Source organism: Bidens hawaiensis, unplaced genomic scaffold (genome assembly GCF_021521415.1).
Source record: "Bidens hawaiensis isolate Kalapana, Puna unplaced genomic scaffold, B.hawaiensis_p1.1 tig00023446_1, whole genome shotgun sequence".
Taxonomy (NCBI): domain Eukaryota; kingdom Viridiplantae; phylum Streptophyta; class Magnoliopsida; order Asterales; family Asteraceae; genus Bidens; species Bidens hawaiensis.
In genome coordinates this window covers 299,163-310,224 of record NW_027493686.1, presented here as the reverse complement: position 1 = coordinate 310,224, position 11,062 = coordinate 299,163, and the positions used below count along the sequence as shown (strand labels likewise).

Sequence of the window (11,062 nt, the reverse complement as noted above, 5' to 3'; positions counted from 1 at the left end):
GTGTGTCTTGTTTAGGTTTTGTATCCAGTAATTCAGAGAGTTGTGTGTTACAGTTTGAGTGTCGAGAGAGAACAAACAGAGAGAGAGTGTCGTTAGGGACGACCCGAGGTAGAGCTCACCTCGGGTCGGACGTGTTTCTGTTTATGTTCCAGTATGTAACATGTTTGTTTAATTATTATTATAATGAATCTGCAGATTTGTTTATCCCGTTCTTGTATTAGTTCGTGTATTTGTTCGTGTACGTGTTTGTGTTCTTCATCTTAAACACTATTAACGAGTCTAGGAGGATTCCGCACTCCTAGACCTCGTGCGGATCTCGTATCGATCGGCGACGCCCCCTGGGGGGGGACCTACAGTTGTATTATACACATATGTATAATTTTATTTAATCTTTAGTTACGTAATATACACATATGTACAGTATCATTTATCTTAAATTATACACATGTGTATAAAAAAATCATGTAAATGTACATATATGTATATATTATACATATGTGTATATAGTTTGCTAAACCGAGTTTTTTTAATGAAACCGGGATGTTAAAATAAGAATTTTGGTTTTTTTACTTTTTTCATTTTTATGTTTTTTTTTATTTTATGATTTTTTTTATTTTTGTGTTTTTTGTGGTCCAAAATGGTTCTCAAAGTTCTCAATTTCAAAAAAGTTCTCTCATGATCCTGATCCTATATAAATATATATATATATTGGGGCGAGTTAACGTACAATAATCTCTTATCGAACATTACATACGCGACTTCCTGCACCACCGATTCTAATTGAAATTAAAACTGCTTAGTGGCATAATTGTAATTAACCTAAAAATACTTAACGCGTACCCGTCAAAGTCCACCGTCGTGACCATCGTCTACTATCATGAGCACCACCATCGTCCTGTCACCACCATCGATTGTTGGTCACAGGTTAGTTAAGCAATTTCCAATTGAAATTAAAATTGAAATTGTTGATGAGCCTAATTGATCAATTAACCTTGAAATTGATCTAATTAATCATCAATTTGAAGCTTCCGTCCATCAATTTTGAGTTTTGAGTTCTGGGTTTTGACATTGAACGTATTAACATTAAGTTTACACATTCTGTTTATACGTTCTGTTTAAACGTATTATATGTTCTGTATAAACGTTCAGAACAAAATCAATTAAACTTTAAAAGTTCAGTACAAAAAGTTTATACGTTATGTTTATACGTTTTTAAATAATGTTGTTTATAAGTTCAGTACAAATATTATGTTTAAACGTTCTGAAACAAAACTGAATATCTTTAAACGTTCTGACCAGAAAAGAACATCTTTAAACGTTCTAATACATTCAAAGAAGATCTGGGTGTTCAAAAAAAAAATAAACATGTGTTAAACATTCTAATACGTTCTAAGAAGTTCAGGTTGTTAAAAAAAGTTAGTTCTAATAAAGTTTAGAAGTTCTAAGAAGTTCTGGGTGTTTAAAACTTCTAAAACTAACAAAAAAATAAATTAAACACCTGTAAACATGAAATTGAACACTGAAATCTCTTCATATAATCTCATAATCATCAAACAATCGTCAATCGACCATTAATTTGATAATTGATTCGGTCATATAAACAAAATATGGAGCGTCAACAAATGGGTTTCTGCAAAACTCAAAATTGATTAATTGAAACTTCAAATTGATGATTAATTGGACCAATTTCAAAGTTTAATTGATCAATTAGTTCAACAAATTTAATTTCAATTGGGCAATTTTATCAACGATTGATGGTTGTGTCGGAAGAAGATGGTGGTCGCGAGGGTGGATGGTGGACGGAATCGTTGAACGGCGATGGTGAAGGTGGACGAAATCGACGGGAGAAGAGGTTGACGGAGGCCGGCTCGCGTAATTGTGATTTTAGGATTAGGATGGTTATTGAAGATGGACGTTCCAGAATGTTGCGTACCTATTGTACGATAAAGGATTTTCGTATTCTATCCTTTATCTATCTATATATATATAAATGTTCAAATAAGAATAAGGAGTTTCCTAGAAATGGTAAGAACCAACAAAATTTTGACATTTGACATTACAAATGATGGTGAAAGAACAATTATAGGAAACTACGTCGGTTATAATGATGAAAGAGTAATTCTAGGAAACTATGTCGGTTAATGGTAATTTTAAATCTCAACCATTGATTAACATGATCCAATGGCTGTGATATGATTAAGTACTTATTTTTAAGATAACTCTCCCAAGGGATGGTTCAAGAGAGAAACGAAATTATTGCGAGAAATGCGAGAAATGAATATGGCCCACTAGTTTTATTTAAGGTTTTAAAAACTTCAAGATTAATTAAGAAATTATAAATGCATCTCTCTCTTCTATTAGTATATCTATTAAATTAATATAACTAATCAAATTACTATAATTGAAAAATATTAAGAATTCATTTATTTTCTATCCAAACTTTTATCCCACACAAGTACAATTTATCCTACACAAGTGCAATTAATTCATATGTTAAAATTATTTCTATCCAAATTTCTTCCAACTCAATATATAAATATCCATCAACACGTAGTTTACATTGTGATAAATAATATAAAAAACTATTTTACATGTGTTAGCATTAAAAATATATATAAAAAAAATACAACATACACAAATATATATAGCCTACACTTGTTCTGAGAATAAGAAAACATATAACATACACACAAAATTCATCATCAATAAAATACACATGCACACGAAAACATATAACCTATACATGAAAACTTTATCCTACACAAATACAATTTATTCGTACATTAAAAAAATTTTCTATTTAAAACCAATTTCTTCCAACTCAACTTATCAATATCCATCAACACGTAGTTATATTGTGATGAATAATACAAAAACCTATCTTACATATTTTTGCATTAAATGTGAAATATACAACCTACACAATAACATATAACCCACACTTGTTCTAAGAATAAGAAAACATAACCTACACACGAAAAACATATAACCTACACATGTGTAGGATATGTGTATATTTGTGTAGTTTATATAATTGTTGATGTCGAATTTAATATGTAAGTTATATGTTTTTTTTGTATGTTGTATGTTTTTATTGCTCAAAACAAGTGTAGGTTATATAATTTTGTGTAGGTTGTATATTTATTGTTTATATTTAATGGACACATTTGTATGACATTTTTTTTATTATTTATGAAAATTAAATTAGTGTATTTATCTTTTAAATTATTTTAGTTAAATTATGTAGATATATTAATTAGAGAGAGATTTATTATGGTTATATTAGTTGTATTAATTGTAGAGAGAATGTGCATTTATTGTTGCATTTATATCTTTTTCATTTATATTTAAACTTATAAAATCTAAAATAAAACTAGTGGCTCATATTCATTTATCGCATTTCTCGCAGTAATTTCATTTCTTTCTTGAACTTAAACCAACTCTCCCATATATATATATATATATATATATATATATAAGGGTTCAAATAAGAATAAGTAGTTTTCTAGGAATGGTAAGAACCAACAAATTTTTGACATTTGACATTACAAATGATAGTGAAAGAACAATTCTAGAAAACTATGTCGGTTATTGGTGATTTTAAATTTCAACCATTGATTAACATGATTCAATAGTTATGATTTATTCCTAGTCTTTCTAGGAAACTACTTATTTTTAGGATAACCCTCCCATATACATATATATATATATATATATATATATATATATATATATATATATATATATATATGATTAGGATAATGTGAGAACTATTTTGAAATTGAGAACTTTGAGAACCATTTCTAGACCACAAAAAACACTCTTCTTTACAAAATATAAAAAAAAAATTATAAAACAAAAAAAACTCGAAAATAAAAAAAGTAAAAAACCAATTTTTTTTTTTATTTTTCATCCCGGTTTATAAACAAAATAAAAAAAGTTGAAAAAAAAATATCGGTTTAACAAAATTATACATATATGTATAATACTTATTTTTTAAATTTTATATCCATTTTTTAATACACATTTGTACAATTTAAGGTAATAATAATGTGCATATGTGTACATTACGCAATTAGAGATTAAATGAAATTATACACATTTGTATAATATAAAGTGTTTTTTTGTGAAACCGGAATGACATATAAGAATTTTGTTTTTTTTACTTTTTTAGAATTTTTGTTTGTTTTCGTTTTATGATCTTTTTAAAAAAAACCTTTTTAGAGGTTTTTTTGTGACTCAAAATGGTTCTCAATTTGCAAAGGGTTCTCTTAGGATCCTTACCATATATATATATGGTAAGGATCCTAAGAGAACTATTTGAAAAGTGAGAATTTTGAGCACCATTTTGGACCACTAAAAAAATCTCTAAAAAATATTTAAAAAAATCATAAAACAAAAAATAACAAAAGTTTTAAAAAAATAAAAAAAACTAAAATTCTTATATTTCATTCCGGTTTCATAAAAAAATAAAAAAAAATAAAAAAACTTCGTATTATGCGCATGTGTATAATTTCATTTAGTCTCTAGTTACGTAATATACACATATGTACATTATCATATACCTTAAATTGTATATATGTGTTGGTGCATTTTGTGACCGTCGCTATGCAATTCTGACCAGCGGAGACGAAGTGGCGAAGTTAGAACAACTTCGCCATAGGCGAAGTTAGAACAACTTCGCCTACAGGCCCAAGCCTAAGTCCGCGAAGTTGGTTATCTATATATATGTGTGTCTTGTTTAGGGTTTTGTATTCAGAAAGTTAGAGTATTTTGTGTTCAGTTAAATTGTCTAGAGAGAAACAGAGAGAGAGAGTCGTGTGGGACGGCCCGAGGTAGAGCTCACCTCGGGTCGGCCGTGTCTTTGTTTTTGTTCTGTTTGTAACGTGGTTTGGTTAGTATATAAAGTATCTGCAGATTCGTTTATTCCATTCGTGTGTTTATTCGTGTGTTTGTTCGTGTGTTTGTTCGTGTGTTTGTTTATGTGTAATCGTGTTCGTCATCTTCTACACCATTAAGCGAGTCTAGGAGGATTCCGCACTCCTAGACCTCGTGCGGATCTCGTATCGATCAGCGACGCCCCGGGGGGACTTACAAGTGGTATCAGAGCCTTAGGCTCTTATGCTATGGTTCGAGATCTGCGTTTTGGTGTTTCTGGCACGTTTCTGATGTGTTTTTGGCCGAACAGCCGCCGTAGGCGAAGTTATTGGGTTCAGGCGAAGTTGTCGCTTAAATTTTAGGGTTTAGGCGAAGTTATAGCCAGACGAAGTTATAGCCAGGCGAAGTTAATGAGGGGCGAAGTTGACTTTTGGGCGAAGTTGACTTTTGGCGAAGTTAAAAAAAAAATTTGTTTGGAGTTTTCGTCCGAATGGCCAGGTGTACACGATTATTGTGAGACCGAAAGTGTTGTTCTGGCAACGAGTGAAACTTGGTATCTCTTGGTCTTACGTGTGAACAAATACGGGTCAACTCTGGATATGGAGTTGAAGTTGTGAATGGGATATTGATTGAAACTGGATATTGACACATATTTGGGTGTTTTTGGGCAAAGAAATAGTTGTTGTTCGAGGTTGACCAACTGAAGAAGTCAAATTTTGTTCGGGTTTTCGTCATTACTGGATTGCGGTCAGAGCATATTATTTATGTTATTTTCAAGGCGTTCGAGAATTGGATCCTGTTACGATTTTGGAACAAGTTGGATTTAATCGGGAATTAACTTGTTTATGTTCTTGATCGTTATCCCTGGTGATTGATGATGCTTCAGATTAATTAATGGTCATGTGTGTTAGATTCTGTCAAGGTGGTTTTGTGATGAAATTGATCTCACTTGATGTTGAGTAGTTGAAGATTGAACCTTATCTTATTATACAATTCCGACGTGTTGGTGAAGTTGTGGAGGGAGCACAACTTCACGTGTTGGTGAAGTTAGAAGAACTTCACATGATTGGTTGAGATGATCAATTAGGCAGGGGGATGCATGTCAAAGATCTCGATCGATATAGTCGGAGGAGCTTACACTGAAGGGGAGATCTGATATGGAAGACGCCGGGTGATTGGTAGATTTGTGGAGCTACAAGACAGTTTCAGACACGGCTGGTTGAAGACAGGATGGATGTTGCATGTATATGTGAAGTTCAAGTTTGAAGATCACAGTCCAAACGAGTCCTACAAGAAGAAGCAAACAGAAGATCATCAGTTAAGAGGGAGTCTGTTGGTGCATGTTTTGTAACAGATGATCTTTTGTGTTTGTTAGAATTGAGAGCAACGGTCAAAGGGGAGTCTGTTGGTGCATTTTGTGACCGTCGCTATGCAATTCTGACCAGCGGAGACGAAGTGGCGAAGTTAGAACAACTTCGCCTACAGGCCCAAGCCCAAGCCCGCGAAGTTGGTTATCTATATATATGTGTGTCTTGTTTAGGGTTTTGTATTCAAAAAGTTAGAGTATTTTGTGTTCAGTTAAATTGTCTAGAGAGAAACAGAGAGAGAGAGAGAGAGTCGTGTGGGACGGCCCGAGGTAGAGCTCACATCGGGTCGGCCATGTCTTTGTTTTTGTTCGGTTTGTAACGTGGTTTGGTTAGTATATAAAGTATCTGCAGATTCGTTTATTCCATTCGTGTGTTTATTCGTGTGTTTGTTTATTTGTAATCGTGTTCGTCATCTTCTACACCATTAAACGAGTCTAGGAGGATTTCGCACTCCTAGACCTCGTGCGGATCTCGTATCGATCAGCGACGCCCCGAGGGGACTTACAAGCGTTTATTCCATTCGTGTGTTTGTTCGTGTGTTTGTTTATGTGTAATCGTGTTCGTCATCTTCTACACCATTAAACGAGTCTAGGAGGATTCCGCACTCCTAGACCTCGTGCGGATCTCGTATCGATCAGCGACGCCCCAGGGGGACTTACAACATGTGTATAAAAAACATGTATAAAATTTAAAAAATAAGTATTATACATATGTGTATAATTTTGTTAAACCGATATTTTTTTTTCAATTTTTTTATTTTTTTTATAAAACCGGAATGAAAAATAAAAATTTTGGTTATTTACTTTTTTTATTTTCGGATTTTTTTGTTTTTTATATATATATTTTTATTTTTTTTGTTAAAAAGAAGGTTTTTTGTGGTTTAAAATGGTTCTCAAAATTCTCAATTTCAAATAGTTCTCACATGATCCTAATCCTATATATCTAACTATCTATATAATTGTTTACCATGAAATCCTATGTGCCGCTCTCAGGTTGTTCCCCCAATTCTCTAGAGCCACTAGATTGCTTGATTTCTAAATGGGGGATTCTCATGCATTTGACCCGAATTCACGGGTATGGGTCTTACCAAACCCGGATAGTCTTTAAATGAGTTATAACATCTTATATATTAATGAAACTATTTCATAATGAAACAATAATTTTTGCGGGCCATGGGTCTCACCAAACCCGGATAACTCCTAAACGGGTTATAACATCTCATTTATCTGTGAAATAACCCCTTGATCATCAAAGAATAATTTACACGAGTTATGGGTCTTACCAAACCCTAATAGCCCTCAAATGGGTTATAAGATCTCATTTATTGGTAAACACTATCATTAAAACTTAATTTAATTTATCTCCTTTACATGTTCTCTTTTGCTGGTCTATCATCTTCATCGCAGATTAACTTCCGATACTACCCACCATTGTCAACTAGATTAACATCCTCTTTTTCATTAAACAAATATTTGTGTTCATGTTTGTTCATTTAAAAAAATCAACATGCTCGTGTCCATTTATGTTTGTTCGTTAAAAATCTAAAAAACATACACATCTCAATTGAAAAAACTCAAATGCTAGAAAATATAATAACAAACTAATGTATATGTATTAAATTAAAACTAAACTACGCTAAAAAAATAAAATAAATTATCATAAAATAGCAAAACGATTAAAACAAAACTCGAATAAACCCCCGTAACACGGGAGGATCAAACTAGTATATACAGTGGCGGACATAAGGTTTGGGCAGGGGTAACCCGGGTTACCCCTCAACTTCCATTTCGTAGTGTAAAAAAAAATTTATTTTCGTCGTTTTATATATCGGGTTACCCCTAAACGAAAACTGGGTTACCCCTCAAAGATTTTGATAAGCCCACACATTAATTAAAAGCCCACACATTAGATAAAAACCCACACAACTTAAATAAAATAAAACCAAAAAAATAATATAATAAAGTTATAAAACAATTACCATCTGCGATCTGCTCCCATCCTCTCACCATATCCAGACGACCAGACCAAGCAATTACCAGCCACCACCGCCGGCCCCTTCTTCAGCCACCACCGCCGGCCCCTTCTTCAGCCACCACCGCCGTCCGCCGGCCCTTTCTCCAGTCACCACAGCTGTTCGCCACTTCTCCGACCCCTTCTTCAAAAGGTATTGTTCTTGTTTGTTTTCTATTTTATTTTAGGGTTTATATAGTTATATTTAAAGACATGAAATTGGACTTTAGATTAGGGTTTGGTTGTTAGTTTTAGTTATTGTCTTTGTTTATAATTAATATTTTAACTCTTACTTTCTTATATAATTACTTAATTAGGCCATTAGGGTATTTGGAACTTTGAAGATGAAACCACATCCTAAGCAAGCTCTTATTGGCAAATTTTTTAAAGAAAATTTCAAGAGTTTGATGATGTTGATGGAAGTCCAAATATTGGTAATGATGTGCAAGAATAAGATGATGATAATATTGGTCTAAACATTCCTTCGACTTCAAGTCCTTCAATTCCACATACAATTGATTTGAATGATCTTCATTCGGATCCCTTTGATAGGCCACCTATTGCTAGTTATCACCCTAATCAAAGAGATGACATAAGACGACATTATCTTGTTAAAAAGGCTTTTCAACCACAAAATCATAACTTTCCATTCAAAGCCTATAATGGTAAGCCGAGACGTTTTAATGTAGAATGGTTTGATAAATATCCGTGGTTAGAGTATAGCATAAAAGTAGATAAAGCATATTGCTTATGTTGCTACTTGTTTAAAGAAACTGTTGGTAATCAAGGTGGAAGAGATACTTTTTCAACTGAAGGCTTTTGTCATTGGAGTAAACCAGGTGCTTTAAAAGAACATGTTGGGAAGGTTGACAGCTATCATAATAAGGCGATGCAAAAATCTGACAATCTCTTGAACCAAAAACAATCCATTAATGAGAAATTCAACAAGCAAAGTAAAGAAGAAAGGATTGGAAATCGGTTTCGATTAATGGGTTCGGTTCGTACTACCAAATTCTTGTTAGAAAATTCTTTATCATTCCGTGGTCATGATGAATCGGAGGACTCTTTTTCTAAAGGTCTTTTTTTTGCAGTTTTAAAGTTGATTAGTGAAAATAACCCGGATATTGGTAAGTACACATTAGGAAATGCAAAAAAGAATAACAAGTTGACATCTCCATCGATACAAAAAGAGATTATCGAATGCTTTGCAAAAGAAGTAACCAAGATGATTTGTGAAGAAATTAAAGACAATGTTTTTGGGTTGTTAGTAGATGAGTCTAGTGACGTATCTTTAAAGGAACAAATGGCTGTAGTCGTGAGGTATGTTGATAAACTTGGAATTGTTAAAGAGAGTTTTATTGGAGTTGCTCATGTGAAAGACACATGTTCCTTAACTCTTAAACAAGCCATTGTTTCTTTATTAGCTAGTAACCAATTGAGCATGGATCAAGTAAGTAATAAGTTTCATACTTTAATTACAAAAACTTTAACAAAGATTATTTGATTTATCTTATAGTTTCTTTTTGTTAAAACAGGTTAAAGGTCAAGGTTATGATTGTGCAAGCAATATGCGTGGAGAGTTTAATGGGCTAAAAGCTTTGATTTTGAAAGATAACCCGTCAGCACATTATATACATTGCTTTGCTCATCAACTTCAGTTGGTGATTGTGGCTGTTGCAAAAAAACATACCGGTGTTAAAACTTTTTATTAATACATTGCCATGATTGTTAACACGATTTCTGCTTCTTGCAAACGAAAAGATATGATACGCGAGGCAAAAAAAGAAAGAGTAGAAAAAGAAATTCAAAAAGGTGAAATTAAGACCGGAAAAGGATTAAACCAAGAGGTTTCCCTTGTACGAGCTGGAGATACACGATGGGATTCTCATCATAGAACAATCATAAGTTTGCTTAAATTATTTCCGGAAATTGTTGACGTGCTTCGTAATATTCAAAAAGGAGATGCCACTGAACAACGAACCCATGCAAAAGGTATTTTATCATATTTCAAAAAACTTGACTTTGTTTTTTATGCGCACTTGATGGAAAATGTTTTAGGCCACACAAATGTACTTTCAAAACATCTTCAAAAAAAAGTCAAGATTTATTAGAAGTGGCTGAGTTAATAAATGGAACAAAACGAGCATTGAATGATTTAAGGCAAAACGGGTTTGCTTCAATGTTGGAAAAAGTAACATCTTTTTGTGTAATAAACAACATCAAGATGTTAGATATGACGGAAACGTATGGTAAGGCTAGAAACCAAAAGAATGTCATTACTAATCGACATCATTTTGAAGTTGACATTTTTAATACGGTTTTGGATATGCAAATTCATGAATTTGGAAATTGATTCAATGAGGTAACAACTACTTTGCTAGAAAACATGTCAGGTTTAAATCCTTGTGACCGGGTTTCTAAGTTTGACACGTCTAAGATAATTGCATTTTCTGAGATGTATGAGAAAGATTTTACTACAAAAGAAAGAGGGTGTCTTTTGGGTGAGCTTAATGTCTTCTATCACTCTGTAAAAGAAGATGAAAGATTTGCAAAACTGGATGGAATAAGTGATCTTGCTCGTTTAATGGTGGAAACCGGATAACATCTTTCTTTTCCTTTGGTATATCGGATATTGAAGCTAGCGTTGGTTTTACCGGTTGTAACCGCAACCGTTGAAAGATGTTTTTCTAAATTGAAGCTTATCAAGACGGATTTACGCAATCGAATGGCTGACGATTATTTGAACAATGCTCTAATTTGTTCGGTCGAAAGAGAAACATTTAATAAAGTAACGGAAGACGATGTAA

The 11,062-nt window shown here is 32.9% G+C and overlaps 2 protein-coding genes across 2 annotated transcripts; both read left to right on the top strand.

Moving 5' to 3' along the window:
- The first annotated feature begins 877 nt into the window (after positions 1 to 877).
- On the top strand, positions 878 to 9,967 carry LOC143567587 (uncharacterized). The gene is made up of 3 exons (XM_077053975.1): positions 878 to 924; positions 8,808 to 9,705; positions 9,791 to 9,967. Exons 1-3 carry the CDS (start codon positions 878 to 880, stop codon positions 9,965 to 9,967), a joined length of 1,122 nt encoding a protein of 373 aa, XP_076910090.1.
- Positions 9,968 to 9,976: 9 nt separating this feature from the next.
- On the top strand, positions 9,977 to 10,857 carry LOC143567586 (uncharacterized). Its single transcript, XM_077053974.1, has 2 exons — positions 9,977 to 10,247; positions 10,649 to 10,857. Exons 1-2 carry the CDS (start codon positions 9,977 to 9,979, stop codon positions 10,855 to 10,857), a joined length of 480 nt encoding a protein of 159 aa, XP_076910089.1.
- The last annotated feature ends 205 nt before the right edge of the window (positions 10,858 to 11,062 follow it).

Excerpts from the sequence above, each read along its gene's own strand:
- LOC143567587 (XM_077053975.1), top strand. The coding sequence starts at position 878 with ATGAGCACCACCATCGTCCTGTCACCACCATCGATTGTTGGTCACAG. Across the intron at positions 925-8,807 it reads CCATCGATTGTTGGTCACAG|GCCACCTATTGCTAGTTATC; the intron begins GTTAGTTAAGCA and ends TCCCTTTGATAG. Across the intron at positions 9,706-9,790 it reads ACCAATTGAGCATGGATCAA|GTTAAAGGTCAAGGTTATGA; the intron begins GTAAGTAATAAG and ends TTGTTAAAACAG.
- LOC143567586 (XM_077053974.1), top strand. The coding sequence starts at position 9,977 with ATGATTGTTAACACGATTTCTGCTTCTTGCAAACGAAAAGATATGATA. Across the intron at positions 10,248-10,648 it reads ACAACGAACCCATGCAAAAG|GTTTAAATCCTTGTGACCGG; the intron begins GTATTTTATCAT and ends AAAACATGTCAG.